We start from the raw sequence: 17,584 nt of genomic DNA, 5'->3' as shown, positions 1-17,584 counted from the left end.
CTATAATGTATGGATATTGGCGATTCCAATTTTTTAATTAAAAATCTATCTTTAATTCTTTATGTAATTTAATTGAAAGTGACGAGAAGAGAATAGGTAGAGTTAAAACTTTTTTTACACAAAAAATAGACACCTTATTTATTAAAGACAATTATAGAAAGGATGAAATTTCAAAGGCTACAACTTATTGCAGGTGTAAATTAGTTAAAAAGTGATTTATAATTTTTAATAAAAGTAATATTTACTGTTATAGAATAATTCATCGCACAGGCATTTCATTATGTTGATATTTTTAACCTTAGTATGGCAAGGAGACCTAAAAAGTTTTATCTAAGTTCAGTAGCGTTCAAAATTTTAATAAAGACAGTTAAACGAAGCAATAGCAGGGGGAAGAAATATAAGATCATATCATCTAAATAAAATAACACCCAATTCTGTTCTTTCATGATGGTTCATATATATATATATATATGGGACACAACTGGATTAATTATGGTAACTCTTTAATGTGTTTATTATTGAAGAGCAGTGTACATGTCTGTGATTTCTGCAATTCTCAACGCACGCTGTTACACATCACATGCATTCTTAGTGTGATCAGCTTTTCTCTTTTGAAATATATGGCCTGCCGAATTTCAACATTCCACATTTATTTAATTTCATTAATTAATTCCAATGTGTCACCACGTACGGCCTCACCTATACATGCTGGTGATTAATCTGCAATATTAAAGTGAGACAAACTGAAATGTCTCTGCTTCATTCACATTCTTTTACCCTTTACACATTTGCTTCAAAACTACGGAAACTACAAGAGCAGTAAAAATTACAACAAAAACTTCCAACTTCATATATATATATATATATATATATATATATAAGCATCAACAATGTCTTCAGTGTCAGCAGAGGCAAAAATGAGCTCAGTTTCTTCACTGCTAACTTCACAAGTCCCACCAATCGTATTGTTCTACTCCTTCCCCAACGCCTTCAAAGCCAGATGTGCCGCCTTCTGCCCCGATATCATCATCGCCCCAAAGGTCGGACCCTTCAACATTAATTTCGACAATTCGTCAAACGTTTTCAGACGAAACGATACAATACAAGTATGTTCTCTCTCTCTCTCTCTCTATATATATATATATATCAAACCAAGGAAGAAGATGACATACCATTCTTGGGGCTCCATCAATTTCGGCAACTTCCATACCAGCGACGATCATGCCAGGCACGACCTCCCTCGTCAGCCTCACAATCGCATCTTCTGCAGCGTTCATGTCCAGCGCCTTCATCCCTGGAACGCTATCGATCTTGCCGATGCTCTTCAATCTCTTCACTCCAGTGGCGCCGAACGGCCCGTCGTGTCCACAAGAGCTTACCACCACCTTCGCCTCCATCACGTTCGGGTCCATGCACGACTGTGTGTCGTGGTTCATCGACACCAACGCCCAGTTCGTCACCACCCCGGCCACTCTGTCTTCTTTCACGATCAAATCCTCCACGGCCACTGCGTTGAACAGCTTCACGTTCGGCCGAGCCAGCAGCTTGCTCATGATGGTGGACGTGAACACGGCCGCGTGCTTTATCACGACGTAGTCCTCTTGCTCGTCGTACTCGACGCCCAGCTCGTCCAGGAACAGATGGGCCGGCTTGCGGACCACCATGGAGGAGAAGAGCTGCCCGCCTAGCCACGCACCGCCGCCGGGGCTGACGGATTGTTCGATGATCGCTACTGGACGGAGGGGTTCTTGCTGAGCTCGTAGGCGCAGGAGAGTCCGGCGGAGCCGGCACCAATGACGATGACGTCGGTGTCGGCGTAGGTGATCATGTCGGTCATGTATCGGCGGGTCATTTCTTGGGAGACCATGGATTCTTTGATGGGCTGGAATTTGAAGGACTGGAGATCGTAAGGTGGTGAGGTTAGGGACATGGAGATCGTGGAGGAGGTGGCGGTGGATTTGATGGCCTTGAAGCGAGAAGAATGAATGGGCGTGCCATGGAAGGATGAGGCAGTGAAAGAGGATTTAGGGTTTGAATAAAGAGAGGGGGTGAGAGTTGCAATGGCCATGGCTGCCATGGAAGAAGAAAGAAAGGCTGCTTCTTTGAGTGTTCTATCTAAAGGAGGAAAATTGAGAGAGTCATGAGATTGAAGAGTGTAAGTGGGGTGGGTTTATAAGCAGAGGTCAGTGAAATATTTAATGGATCCCACTACATTTGATTTAATTTGTCAAAAAAAAAATTGAATCAGCAAATCTCAAATTCAAATCTTAAAATATGTAGTCATATTATATATAAATATTAAAGACATTTTTAAGGTATACTTGAATTTATGGTTGATAATTATAATCTCACAATGTAGATTTAAATTAGTTTGGGTAGGTGTTAGTGATGCTTCATGTTCTCAAGAATCAGGTGATAGAATAAAATAAAAATCTGAATAAAACAATCTGAGTTTCGAATGAGAGAAATAGAATTTGAACGGCTCAGAAATGTGATTGAAGTCAATTTTGGCATAATTATTTCAGATATACTTACAAGTTAGTATCTGTTTTCTTCCCTGAAACTGCCAAGATCTCCTGGATATGGTGGGGAACATTGGCTTAGAAAGGGCAAGATACGAAGAGGGAATAGAACATGGGCCACATTATATCCAGTTATATTCTATGAAAATGAGTTTGGGGACATGCTCGGAACACCGTGTGAGATATTTATGTCAATAATCATCTTTTCAACAAAGGCTAAACACGGTGATCATGTGTATGTAGAAATGAGGAGTAGTGAAAGTGAGATCATGTTCAACAAGTCCTTGATGCTAATCCCAACTCATAATCACCCCTCCACTTGTAAGATAATGATCCCATCATACTTTTGATTAGGAACTCCTGAATTCACAAAATAAATAATTAATGAATATAATAATATTTGAATTTAAGTTTCTTTGTATAGTTAATTTTGTAATTACATTCTCTCTTTCTCTGATGCAACAACACTGCAAAAAGAATTATTATAGACATATTATAGAAGAAATAAATATATGAATTAGGCAAGTCCTGCTGACATATAAGACGCTAAGTCCACACACACACACACACTTCTTCTTTTTTTTCAATTAAACTTTCTAGAACCTTTTTAGGGCAACAAGAATCAAGGTCCATTTAATTTTGATCAATTTCTTTTTGATTAATACTGTAAGAAAGTAATGGACCCAATTAGCAAAGGCTTGATTTCTTTACATGATGGTGATTTCTTTTTGATTTCTCTACTTGATGAAACTAGATTTGAATCACATGCAATGAATTTCATGTAGTGAATGAAAAGTTGAAAGATTCTGATTATTTATTCTATTTGATAGTTGAGAATGGAAATGTATTTAAAAGTGTCTTATCATTTGCAAAGCTAACAAACTTTTTTTTATACTCTTTAAAAATGTTTTTTTTTTCCTACTTCTAGATAGAATCCACACTCTGTGTCCATTGTAAAGTTACAATTTTAAAATTTAAATTGTGAAGTAATTTTTTATTATAGAAAAAATATTTGTATACTTTGTAAATAATAAGGTTTTTTGTGTACTTTTCTCTTGTCAACAATTAAATAAAAAAGTCAACGGTCAGTTATTTTAATGATAACTCAATGTTAACACACTTATGTGCGTGTATCCTTTTCTTATGAAAAAAAGCTAGGTTAGGGGATAAAAATTTTAAAAATTAGATAGAAATAAACCTGTCATGCTTTTAAAGGCTTCCATGGTTTTGTGGTGTTCTTCAATCAAAGAAAATCAGGGAATTTACTACCAAAGATCTATTCTCTTCAATGATCCAAACCACTTCTAGTTGATATTCAATTGATGACAGAGTACTTCTCAACTTATTGTGATTGTCCTTGAAGGAGCAGAACAAAAGAAAGTCGTCTCCATTATTGTGTCTGGAATTCTAAGAAGGCTTCAACCTTCACTCGGCTAAACGAAGCATGTGGTGGACCATGTTTTCCCTTCTAAGTATGATATATCTAATCTATAAAGAATCCCATTCAATCTTAAAAGCAAGATGCGTGCACTAAGAAGACCAAACTCGATCATACGAAGGCTTGATTGGGCTTGTCGTTAGACCATTTAGACAAAGACGATGACAGGATATGGCTTTCAAGACAAGAACAGACCTAAGAAAGACATGTTTATGAAACTGGATTTACAGAGCACGTTAATTCAGATCTTGCGTTAAGAGGTACCTTCTCGTTCGAACTCTTTTAAAAATTGTGTTTTTAATCAGAAGTTTTTTTTTTTTTTTCTCTTTTGGTTTCTTAGGAAAGGCTGTCAAATAAATAGAATTTAAAAAAGAACGTGCTAGGCGATGCTGCGGAGAGAATTACCAAGATCTTGATGGTTCGGGAAAGAGCTGTTGCTTAGGAAGGGGAAAAAATTTGAACACAGTGACAGCTGTGGGATTTGAACCCACGCCCTTTCGGACCAGAGCCTAAATCTGGCGCCTTAGACCACTCGGCCAAACTGTCCTTAATTGAAATCAGAATATCTATCAAAATTTTTATATCCGTAACATACGGTTCCAGTGCTCACCAACCGATATGTTGACATCCTCTCAATAGTAATACTTGAAGAGAAATCTTTAGATTGATCAAGTAAGGCACCGCACTTTTCACATTTCGCGCTGTTTTACTTCGGAACGTGGAATGTCAAAAGTTGTTTGGGTATAATTTAATAAAATTAAATGTATTTTTTAAAAGTTTTTTTAGAATAAGCTAAATGTGAAGCTTTATTTTGTTACTTTCTGAGATAAGATAATATTTATCTATATATTTTTTATTCTTATTATATAATATCTAAAATTTTATGTTATTTTAAATTTTTTTACATTTTTTAAATATTTATAATATATTATATTTGTAAAATAAAAATTAAAAATTATCATAAATTAATATCATTTTTTATCATTGTATATTTAAAAGTATATTTTAAAAGAATAAATTATCATTAATCCAAATAATTTTTAATTTATTAAACTAACTTTTAAAAAAATTATATCCAGACATAAATTTTAATATAATAATTGATTTTTATTAAACTAACTTTTACTAAATAAACTTTTAACAAACTAACTTTTGGTAAACTGAAAACTAAATACACACTAAGTCATATCATTTGTAACATATACAATTAAAATGCTCCAAGTACTTAAATTAAATTTTATTTAACATTATTTTAATTAATTTTATTTTTATAACAAAATGCATATTTAATTTTTTTTACTTATTCTCTTTCTACTATTAGTAATATCGGCATTAATTTATATTTAATGATATCTGAATGTTATATTTTTATTGTATAAATCACAAATGATGTGGTGTATCTAATTTACATAAGAATTTCTCATATTTAAATATATTTTTCAATAGTATGTTCTTATCAAACAGTTTTATTAGAAGTGTTCAAGAGACAGGATGGGACCGAAACACTTCTATCCTGTGTCTTGTTTCAAAAAATGATTGGGATTGAACTTTTGTTCTTTGTCCCATCCTGTTAAAAATTGGGATGGGATCGAGACAAAAGTTGGATGCCCTACCATCTTAATAAATTAGATAATATAAAAAAAAGATATAGATAATAGCATTTATTAAAATTTTAAATTATATAATTTATTAAATTTAAAATCAAAACAATACAAGTGCATAAATCATAATAATTTAAAGTTAATTATTGAATTACATCAATCAATACTATAAAATGTATAACACATTATGATACCAATTATAAGTGATCTCTATACTATAAGAGTAATAACAATAAGTAAGTCGGGTACAACATCAAATTATTATTTTTTTCTTCAATTGAAATATGTTAAGCTAGTTATTATTTTGAAAATAAATCAAGAAATACAAGATAAATAAAAGTTATTAAATAATAATAGATATAAGCATAAATTATATTAATATATTTAATATATTATAAAAAAAGATATTACATGTACTGCTTATTTTGTATCATTAAAATTATCAATATAAAATAAATTTAATTTTAAATAAAACTTTCACATATTGAAATTATAATTAATATAAATATAAATTATATTAATATATTTAATATATATTTTTAAAATAAAAATAATAAAAAATAATATGTATGTATATATATAATATTTAAGACGGGACATCTCGAAGGCAATCTTGTGTTCGATCCCATCCTGATCAATTGAGACAGGTACAAATTGAACACTTTTATGCTATGTTTGGATACATATGAATTTGAATTTAAATTTGAGCTAAATTCATTGTTTGGATAATTAAAAATGTATACATTTGAATTTGATCAAAATTTAAATTCAAATTCTTCCTTAATTTCTTTATAATTTAAAATCCTTTTTAAATTTCTATTATTTCAAATCCTAAATCAAGCTCTTTTGTACTTTGACTCATATAAGGCTTAATCAACTTGTTAACGGTATTTAGACTGAACTGCCAAAGTTTACAAAAACAAGCTGTCATCGTTGACAAGGATCAGATGGCTAACTTCTAACGGACCGAACCGACGGCCGCCACCGGGATTGGATGGTCGATTCCACCAACACTAAACCAACAATGACGAGCAAGACCTAACCGATGACAAGAATCAAACGACAAGATCCACTTAGATTGGACTGACGACAGGGATCAAACATGTCGATTTGGTCCCGATGAAAGTCGGCAATCCAATCCCCTTTGTCACCGTCGGTTCGATCCAAGTAAAAGTCAGTCATCCAGTCCCCATCATCGCTGACTGTCCAGTCCTGGTAGAAGTCAACCATCTGATCCTTATCATCACCATCAGTCTAGTCTCAATGAAAGTTGATCGTCCAATCTCAATCGTTGGCATTGGTCGGTCTCAATTGTCCTTGTTAGTTTGGTCCCAATGAAAGTCGGAGGTCTTATCCCGATCGTGATCAGTGCCACAATGCCAATTGAATTTGTTTGTCTAATCGTTGGCCATTCAAATTATCTAGTTTGACCAATCTTTCAAATTTTTTTTAAATTCAAATGTAAAATTTAAAATTTAAAATTTTTTATATCATTCAAACAAGGATTTAGAATCTATAAATTTTAAATGTAAGATTTTAAATATAAAATTTTAAATTTAAATTTTTAACTTAAATTTACCCATACAAACACAATCTTAAATTTTATATTTTGTTATGAATGAAACATTTTGGTAGCAAACTCTCGAACCTGTGCCGTGCGGTTTGAACCATTGCAGCGACCCACGGAGACAAGATAGCAAGCATTGCTATGATCAAAACATTTATTAATCTAGATTGGTTGCGTGGGTCTCTATGCATGCATAAAGCCAAGGCAGTACACTTGTTTTCTGAGTTTAGTATAATTACGTAGATTTTTTGTTATCTATTTTAATCATATATATATATATATATGTATTATAGTCTGATTTTATTTCTTTTAACTGAAATACCTTATATTAACCTATATATATATAAATATATGTGTTTGTGAAAATCTTTAAACGAAACTAGAGTGCAGCATAACATTTCATTTTAAGAGAAAGTTCCCCACATTTTGAGGTGATGATATCTGTAGTGTTCATAAAACTGATCTAAAATTCAGATAATTGATTTGTAATCTATGGTTTATATTTATTATAAATTTATAATACTACATTTCATAACAGAAGCGAAATAACCATTCTTTTGGGGCCACCACCTTCATTTTCCCATCTCTCTGTTTTTCTCCATCTCCTTTCTCTCTCTTTCTGATTCCACCTTCTCCCCCACGCCTACAAAGCAAAGGTACATATTTGGTTGGGTGGTTCAGCATGAAATGAACCTGGTAAGCAGGTGGCGACTCTGCTGGTGTAGTTACAGAATTCTACGTAAGTGTTTGAATTCTGCATCATATTCAAACTGAAGAGAACTGAGAATATAAGTTGTAAAGCAATTTTCTCTGGGGTTTAGAACTTGATGGTGGATTACTGGATTTGATGTTGCAGACGTGTTCAGAGAACGGAGCAGGACCAGAAAGAGACGAGATTGATTTTGAGTTCTTGGGGAACAGAACAGGGGGCCGTACTTGATTCAGACAAATGTGTATCAAAGTCGAATTGGTGGAACTACCACCACCTCATGTAAATTCCTCATCTACCACTTGTCTTGTTAGGACTTGAAGCATGAAAAACTTGGTTTGATGCGGAAAAATGTCTCATATCAAATATAATTGAGACGGAGGAGAAGTGTATAAATGGAAAAGACTCGTTAACTTAACACCTAATATTTTAGGTCAACATGTCATGCCATATCCATTTATGATTGTTGCAAATACTCTCAACGCTACCCAACTTCCCCAGAGGACTGTTCTCTTAGCCCATGGGATTGACAAGTAATCTTGTTGCTCGTGCTCAGTACGTAAATGTTTCATAAATACAAAGTGGGTTCATAATGAAAGCATTTATCGCTATTGTAACAACGGCAAGATTTTGCTTCTCCCTAGCACAAGAGACAAAAACGGTTTTATTATGATTGATTGTCCTGAATCAATATCCGATTCAGTTATGTGCAAAATCAATACCAGATCTTGCGGATACAATGGATCACTTGATGGCTATAAATACAGAACTCTGTTTTAAGAGCTGAAGAACAGGGGAATTCCAGGAAACCGACGATGGCTTCATCTGCAACATGGGGTTTGCTTTTCATGGCCCTGGTGTGGCATGGAAGCACAGGAACAGTAATTAAGCAAGGAAATGACGTGCCTTGCGTGGCGTGCAGCCAAGCGATGAGCACGATGGTGCCGTGTTTTGAGTTTCTGGAAGGTGGAGGTTCCGGCGAGCCGTCACCGAGGTGCTGCCTCGCTGGCATGCAACTGAGTGCCATGTGCAGTTCAGCTGAGACACGAAAGGCAGTGTGTTATTGTTTCAGAGACGCCAAGTTTCAGCCTCCAATCCTTGCCCAGAGGGTTGAACAGCTCCGTCAAGCTTGCGTCAAGGACCTTCCTCCCATCCCCGCCGATCCCTCCCAGGACTGTTCCTACTAAGGTCATTTAATTTAATCAAAGCAGTTCTGATTTTCTGTATTATTTGGGTTTGAAAAATGGACTTTCGTAACTTCGTTATTTGCAGGTTTCTAGGATGGTGAGAATTGAGAAGGATCAAGTGAAGCAGAAACATACTGAAACTGAAGGAGGGTTTTTAGGACTTAACAATAGTGAATCCTCATCGGCAATCTGCCAGTCTTTCTCGGTATCTTCTGTGTATGTATGTATGGATTCGACATAAATAAAAATGTCCAATAATCAATTATCTTTTCTCCTTTGACCAGCGTCCAATAATCTTTTCGGCATGCTCAGTGATCAAGTTTTTGATGAATTCACACATAGATCGTTCACCAACCAACCAAATGCAAATACAAATATTACTCTTTAAATATTTGGTATTCCTAACAAGATATAGATGTCAAATTACACATGTTTTCTAAGTTTAGTATAGGTATAAATTTTCTTATCTATTTCTCTAATATATTTAAATATAATTTATTTTTAAAAAAATGGTAAAAAATTTACTTCAAACTTAAACTAGAGACTCGTGTAGCAAAATATTTTATTTCAAGAGCTTTTGTCTATTATGAAAAGTATTGATCATCTGTATTGAATTTTATGAAAAATTCAGATATAATTTACTTGATCTTGCTGAAAAAATAGTGTTATGGTATAATAGTTCATGAAAGAGATGAAAAACCTATCTCATAGGAGCGCTTTTTCTTAAAACAAATGCATTTCGCATCATTTTTTGCCGAAGAGATAAACAGTGTATACATCAATTTTTCATGTTGATATAATACTACCCAAAAAACTTATCAGGTTCCATAGCTAATCCCCCCACCACCATTTCATTCCAAAGAACACACTCCCACGTATCATCGACATTTCCTTGTATTGAAGCCTAACTCTTTTGGCTCCCACATTGCCTTGGATATATATAGTTAACGCAGCATAAACAACGACCAGACGTCAGCACACGGATATCTTTCCAGATCCAGTAACCTTACCTGCTTTCTCAATTTATAATCAAACCACACTTTCCGGCTCGATTGAACGGGTATCAGATCAACACACAGCCAGCCAAGATGGATTAATAGAAAACATTTTATTATAAACCCGTATTAGCGGGGGACACTAGACATTTAAGAGTACGGAAATATAAACAAACTGATAGAAAACATCACACAAATTTATTTGAGGGGCCAACAAAGGACCCCGACACTTCAATTTCTTCAGAACACATAAACCACCACACAACAGAAAGGGACCAACAAAGGCAAAATCCGGCCAATGACGCTCAGTTTCCACCACGAAGGCGAAGCACGAGGTGAAGGGTGGACTCCTTCTGGATGTTGTAATCGGCAAGGGTCCTTCCGTCTTCGAGCTGCTTCCCAGCAAAGATAAGCCTCTGCTGGTCTGGTGGGATCCCCTCCTTGTCCTGAATCTTGGCCTTGACGTTGTCAATGGTGTCCGAACTCTCCACCTCCAAAGTGATGGTCTTGCCGGTCAAGGTCTTGACGAAAATCTGCATGCCTCCTCTGAGACGAAGGACAAGGTGGAGGGTCGATTCCTTCTGAATGTTGTAGTCTGCAAGTGTACGTCCGTCTTCCAGCTGCTTTCCAGCAAATATCAACCTCTGCTGGTCTGGGGGAATACCCTCCTTGTCTTGAATCTTAGCCTTAACGTTGTCGATGGTGTCTGAGCTCTCAACCTCGAGAGTGATGGTCTTCCCAGTCAGGGTTTTCACGAAAATCTGCATGCCACCACGGAGACGCAAGACAAGGTGGAGGGTAGACTCCTTCTGGATATTATAGTCGGCCAAGGTGCGGCCATCCTCGAGCTGCTTACCAGCGAAGATGAGTCTCTGCTGGTCTGGTGGGATACCCTCCTTGTCTTGGATTTTCGCCTTCACGTTGTCAATGGTGTCTGAGCTCTCCACCTCCAAGGTTATGGTCTTCCCTGTGAGGGTCTTGACGAAGATTTGCATGCCACCACGAAGACGGAGGACAAGGTGGAGGGTAGACTCCTTTTGAATGTTGTAATCGGCTAGGGTACGACCATCCTCAAGCTGCTTTCCGGCGAAGATCAGCCTCTGCTGGTCTGGGGGTATGCCCTCCTTATCTTGGATCTTGGCCTTGACATTATCAATGGTGTCGGAGCTCTCGACCTCAAGAGTGATGGTCTTGCCAGTGAGAGTCTTAACAAAGATTTGCATACCACCACGGAGACGGAGGACGAGGTGGAGGGTGGATTCCTTTTGGATGTTGTAGTCGGCAAGGGTCCGGCCGTCCTCAAGCTGCTTCCCGGCGAAGATCAGCCTCTGCTGGTCTGGGGGGATGCCCTCCTTGTCTTGGATCTTGGCCTTAACATTATCGATGGTGTCGGAGCTCTCGACCTCAAGAGTGATGGTCTTGCCGGTGAGAGTCTTTACAAAGATTTGCATCCCACCACGGAGACGGAGGACGAGGTGGAGGGTGGATTCCTTTTGGATGTTGTAGTCAGCAAGGGTACGACCGTCCTCGAGCTGCTTCCCCGCGAAGATCAGCCTCTGCTGGTCTGGGGGGATGCCCTCCTTGTCTTGGATCTTGGCCTTGACATTGTCGATGGTGTCAGAGCTCTCGACTTCGAGAGTGATGGTCTTGCCGGTGAGGGTCTTGACGAAGATTTGCATCTACATTATACAAAAACACAGATTAAACAGTGATAGCAAAATTCCAACAAGGCAAACAAGATTATGAATTGATCTAGATAAATCACTCGAAATCTTTCTTTTTTCAATGGGGGGAAACAAAAAATAAATCCGCAAGAGGTTATTAGCTTCAGGAACAGATCTGAATGTCTTTTTCAGCGGATAAAATATTTGAAGTCGGTCAGAGACAATCACAAAAGAACTCAAACAAGAAGCCGCCTCACGATGCGGTATCCAAAGCTACTTATGATTAATCAATCGAGGACTTTCAAATCGAAACAATAAACACAGATACCCAGCCTTTAGATCCGCGCGTCTTTTTCACGAATAAAACATGTGAACAAAAACAAAGGATTATCGGGAAATCCCTAAAAGTTCTTTTGGCATCAATCTGCTTACGCCGAAAGAACTCCTCGGTAAATCCGAATCAACCTTGATTCGGCTCATTAAAATATCTTTATATAAAAAGGAAAACAAACCATATCTAAACGATTCTTTGCAGATCCATAAGTAGGTCAAATAATTTGGAACAAAAAAAAAGGCAAAACGATACAGATCCAACACAAGCTGAACAAATACAAGATCATCCCTAACAGGCACAGGAATGTGAGGAAAAGAATCTAAATTAAATAGCCTATCATCAAGAACAAGAAAGGAAAACAAAGAAAGAAGGGAAAACGAAGAATACCTTGACAGAGTCTTGGAAGGCTTTTTTGGTAGAAGAAGCGTAGATGAAATTGAAATGCGAAAGAAGAAGGGGCAGGAGGCTCCTTTTATAACAAAAAGAGGTGAACGGCTTCGTTACGGCAACGTCGAAGCGTGACCATTGGGCCAATCATTTCCTAACGCGTGTCCCATGACGTGTCACAAGTGGCTACAGAGGCGGCAACGTTCGGAATATATTCATTGCATTCTCCGTCGGGTTACCGTGGTAACGACGTTATCTTTAGGAGGACAGAGGCTATTCTTTATCATTGGGCCCACAGGCGAGTGATATTTTACGGCAAATGGGCATTTTTTGGGCCCACGCTCCATTATTGGATGGCCCAGTGGTGGTTGTGTGAATGAACTCTTGATTTGTTGGTCGCTCCCCGGGCTTTTCTGACTTATGAATTAAAAAATTAAAATTTAATAATACATACACGGGTGAATTTAGGAGTACTGATTCTACTAACTACTGAGAAATAGTAGGATTTAAATATATGTAGATATATTGATTTCAGCAATATTAGTTCATAAAAATATTGTTAAGATCATTAATCGGATGTTCATTGTGAGGTGGACTCCTCATTCGCGCGTGAGATGATCATGTGGACAGGAATAAGTCATAAAAATAAATCTAACAATCAGCGAGATTGTGTGGATTTTCTTTCCTTCCTTTTTTTTTTAAAAAAAATCTTTTCTTTTTCTCTCCAACGACCCCTACATTGGATGGGAGATGATTACGTGGATAGGAACAAGTCACAATAATAAATCTAATTATTTGTCAGGTTCTGCTTCGTGCATGAACGGTTTCCAAATAATAATGGTGATAATACAAGATTCATTCAAGTTTTAATGATCTAGATACATAAAATCATTTTGCCCCCTCCTCAAACAAACTTTAATACAAATAACATTGGGGCTTGAAAGACCAAAACAATTAGCAAAAAATGTCAGGATATGGATTCTTTCCTCTTGCTTCTCATCCTCTTCCATTTTTTTCCCTTGCTAGCCATTACATTAAGATTTAAACTATTCAAATTTAATCTCTTATACAATTATTATTAAAATATTAAATTAATAAAAATATAAATAATAAAATTCAAATGACTAAAATTTAAAAACAACATTAAAAATGCAGTAAAAGTAAAATAAAGTAAAATATTTTGAAAGAGATCAAATCTGAATTATTTAAAATCTTGATTTGATGGTTTGAAATTGAGAAAAGGAGGGGAAGAGAATGGAAAGAAAGAGTAGAGAATCCTCTCCCAAAATAGAGTACCAAACGATAGGAAAGAAGATTCTCTCATCTTCCTTTCAATCCTCTTTCCCTCCTTTTTTTTTTTTAATTTCTAATCATTAGATTAAGATTTGATCTCTTTTACAATATTTTATTTTATTTTATTTTATTTTATTTTACTTTACTTTTATTGTACTTTTATTTTTTTTATTAAATTTTAGCAGTTTAAATTTTATTATTTATTTTTTTATAATTTAATATTTTAATAATAGTTTTATAGGAAATCAAATTGGAAAAATCTAAACCTTGATCTAATGGCTATAAAGGGCAAAGAAGGGAAGAGAGAATCCGTGTCCCAAATGACAGTGAACCTCCAAATAAAGGGGGAAAATTAAAATTCATTTTATTGTTCTAATTAATTATTAATTATAATTATTTTATAAGTTATAACTCCACAAAAATACATTGGTCATTGGGATACATAATTCAGTAAAACAGAGGCTACTCCTATTCAAGATCTTCAATTTAGACATTGTTAATTCAACCAACTCAAATTTAGATTATTAACAATATCAAATAATATAGTTTTAAATTATTTTGTTAGTGTAAGTCAATAACTCAATTCAATGCTATTCATGACCAAAAAGATGCCTAGACATTCAATAAGTTTAGATTAAATTAATAAAAAAGTAAACCAGTAACAGAATCGAGAAACTCATTAGGAAAAGTATCAACTAATACCGAACTTAAAATATTATAATCACGGAACCCCCCACCCCAACTCTAATCCACCCTTTTGTACTCCTTCCTTTAAAAAAAAAAAATTGTAAGAGGAATTGTCATATATGTCTCTTTTTTTTATAATCAAAATTATAAATTTTAAAAAATATTTATCACATGTTTCAAATTATCTCTCATAAAGCTTGTGCTTATCTCCACAAAATAAATTTATTTCATTAATTATAAGGATAACTTAATTTAATATTTTTAAATTTTAAGTATAATTATTACATTTAACTAATTTTTTTAAACTATGTGAATTATTTTTTTTTTATTTGAAAATGGAGTAATACGTTGAAGCATTGTGTTGTGCTATGGGTCAGGTATCAGTTGAAATTTCTGTCATCATTCTTTTTTTTTTTTTTAAACCCGTTGTCAATAACTTGTCTGGGTGGTGTAGTTGGTTATCACGCTAGTCTCACACACTAGAGGTCCCCGGTTCGAACCCGGGCTCAGACAAGATTATTTGTTTCGTTTTAGTTCACAGCTTTCCTTCTTTGGGCACCTACTTGAGGCAACGTTACCTTTTTGGCCAGTTGTCAACGTAACTTAATTAATATTTATTGAACCAACTTGTGGGGTTTGGTTATCTCACGCTTTGCTCATCTAGCGTGATTCTGGTGGGTGACACTCTTGTAGTCAACGTTGGTGGCTTACTTCAGGTGTACGTTTTCTTTTCTAAAGTGTCCGTTCATATTGTAGATAATTAGTGTAATCCAATTTAACCTTCCAACGTCATTTTGTTGATGGGATGTATCCTTGTCTAACTCTAAGAACAATTAAGTTATGAGAGAATGACAGTTAAGGTTTAAGAGAATCAATTAATTTAAAGTTAAATCCGTTTCAATTTTAGAGTTGATCTTTTAATAATAATAAGTTTAATAGTTATAAATATTTATAAGTTTGATTCCAAATGTTACAATTTAATTGTGATACATTTGTAACTTATTTTTTAAATTTTAACATGAAATATAAATATTCAATTTTAATGTTAAAAAATATTAACTCTATTATTTATTCTTTATTATTATTTCTTTATCAACAAAATAAATAGATCCTCCATTTATCCGTTACCTATTATTATTCTTCAACCTTTTCAAAATTTTAAAAACAAATTGAAATACATCATAACAAAATTGTAACATTGACAGCTAAACTTGTAAACCTTTGAAGCTATTAAACTTATTACCACTAAACGACCAAGAGATTTGTTGGTATTCTAAAATTGATTAGGATTTAATTTAAATTAATTGATCCCCTTAGAACTTACTCTCCTAGAAAAATTTAATTATATGACTTATAAAAAGAACTCAACAAAACTTCTCTATTTGCCCTATATATACAAACTAAAGAGGGTATTGTTTTTTCTTTCATCCTTAGTGTCAATTACTAAATACACTTTATGATGAGTGAAAGATAACTTTGCATAAGAATTTAAGTTAACAAATACAGGGGATAAAATGAAAAAAAAAAGTATATGCAGTAAGTTATTTATATTTTGAACTAAAATTAGCTAATGAAAAATGTTTATATTTTGGACCGCCATTCTTCCATAAGCTATCTAAATATACACTACTTTAGAAAAATAAAATTTAGTGAGAGACAATGCCATTTTTCCTCACAAAATTGCATTTTAGTAAGGGATTTCTCCCCTCGTTAAATTCATAACTAAAACCGGCTCGTTAAAATTAGCAAAAAATCATATTTTCCTCACTGATTAGCAAGGAATTTATTGACGAATTTAGTCCTTCACTAATTTTTAGCGAAGGCCATATCCCTCTCACTAATCGTTCATTAATGCTATTCAAAATTCAATAATTTTAACGAGTAATTAGTCTCTCACTAAATATATCTATATTTAAAAATAATAATACCACATTACCTACCATAAGTGCATCAACTTGTAACATATTGCTAATAATTTTGTACCTCATCAACCGCCATATCACCTACTATCTCGTGTTCCATCACCCACCATGCGTGTGACAACTCATGACACGCCATCATCTACCTCACACCATGTCACTTGCTTCTTACTATATCACATCTTTATTATGTTTATGTTAAGACTAAAACTTGAACCCTTGATCCCTTACTTTTCAAGCTTTATACTTTTCTCCTTTGCTAGTTGGGTCATTATATGATAAATTAAATATATATGTTATTAAATACACAAATATATTATAACAATAAAAACATATATTAAATTTTATTTTGAATTATTAGTTTGTTAAAAATATTTATATTTATTTAAATTATTCTTTATAGTATATTTTTAATAAAATATTATTTTATTAATGAAAAAGAACCTAAATAAAGAAAATATTAAATATCAAATAATTTTATAATAAATATTTTAGTTAATTTTTATTTTTAAATGAAAATAATTAAATATATAAATAAAAGTTATTGTCTAAAGTCAATTTTTTGTAGTAAGTAGTTAGGGATAAAATTCCTTACTAATTATCTTATTTTAAAAAGAGATTAGCAATCTCTCTCTAATTTTAAGTCGACCTACCAAATCAACATCTCTGGCTAATTTAGTATTTTAAAGAAGAATAGAAAATTTCTCGCTAAATTTCCCTATTAATTTATATTTTTTTAGTAATGAAACTTTCATGAATATCATGCATCCTTGACGGAATTTTTCATCGGGCTCAAACGGATATTTGCATCTAGCTTGCCATCCAATTATCCCAGCAAACATAGACAAAGAGTATGTTCCATGATATCCTGCATTCCTCTTCTCTTCTGCAACTCAGATAGATATGTGAACTTGATTCTAAGTTGCCATCATCCATACCAGTGTTTTCATCTTCTCTGGGATTGGATTTCAAATTTCTATCCATTACTTGCTGAGATAAAACAATTTGAAGTTTTGACTAAAAAATACTAACTGTAGACAGTTTATCCCATATGTGTTTTTATCCTTACCGGTCCCTCATCATCTCATTAGGAAAGCAGGTGCTAGTGACTATCTAATTACATGATTACGTGACCAAAATCCTCATTCTTTCTCTTTCCTAACTACCCAAAGTTAATTTGGACCGGAGGGAGTATGTTACAACTATACTTCTCCCTGTAGCAGATCCATTGCTCCTTCCCACCAGATAGTTTCTCTTCAATTTTCTCCAAATCGAACTAAA

General features: G+C 34.3%; 2 protein-coding genes, 2 non-coding genes and 1 pseudogene across 4 annotated transcripts; 2 read left to right on the top strand and 3 right to left on the bottom strand.

Annotated features, from left to right (window-relative positions):
• Positions 1-633: 633 nt before the first annotated feature.
• On the bottom strand, positions 634-2,168 carry LOC129293679 (thiamine thiazole synthase 2, chloroplastic-like; annotated as a pseudogene).
• A 2,258-nt stretch (positions 2,169-4,426) lies between these two features.
• Positions 4,427-4,506, bottom strand: TRNAL-UAG (transfer RNA leucine (anticodon UAG)). The gene has a single exon. It is a non-coding gene; the product is annotated as a tRNA-Leu (tRNA).
• Positions 4,507-8,590: 4,084 nt separating this feature from the next.
• LOC129292814 (non-specific lipid-transfer protein 8-like) lies at positions 8,591-9,264 on the top strand. Its single transcript, XM_054930465.1, has 2 exons — positions 8,591-9,025; positions 9,110-9,264. Exon 1 carries the CDS (start codon positions 8,653-8,655, stop codon positions 9,022-9,024), a length of 372 nt encoding a protein of 123 aa, XP_054786440.1. The 5' UTR covers positions 8,591-8,652; the 3' UTR covers position 9,025; positions 9,110-9,264.
• An 849-nt stretch (positions 9,265-10,113) lies between these two features.
• On the bottom strand, positions 10,114-12,545 carry LOC129292813 (polyubiquitin-like). The gene is made up of 2 exons (XM_054930464.1): positions 12,405-12,545; positions 10,114-11,698 (listed from the first exon to the last, which is right to left on the bottom strand). The coding sequence occupies exon 2, from the start codon at positions 11,696-11,698 to the stop codon at positions 10,325-10,327; it is 1,374 nt and encodes a 457-aa protein (XP_054786439.1). The 5' UTR covers positions 12,405-12,545; the 3' UTR covers positions 10,114-10,324.
• Positions 12,546-14,823: 2,278 nt separating this feature from the next.
• TRNAV-CAC (transfer RNA valine (anticodon CAC)) lies at positions 14,824-14,897 on the top strand. Its single transcript has one exon. It is a non-coding gene; the product is annotated as a tRNA-Val (tRNA).
• Positions 14,898-17,584: the final 2,687 nt, after the last annotated feature.

The sequence above is a fragment of the Prosopis cineraria genome, unplaced genomic scaffold (genome assembly GCF_029017545.1).
Source record: "Prosopis cineraria cultivar Desert tree isolate PC_DT_omini unplaced genomic scaffold, ASM2901754v1 PC14, whole genome shotgun sequence".
NCBI lineage: Eukaryota > Viridiplantae > Streptophyta > Magnoliopsida > Fabales > Fabaceae > Prosopis > Prosopis cineraria.
The sequence above is the reverse complement of the archived record's forward strand: the minus strand, read 5'-3'. Positions and strand labels throughout refer to the sequence as shown.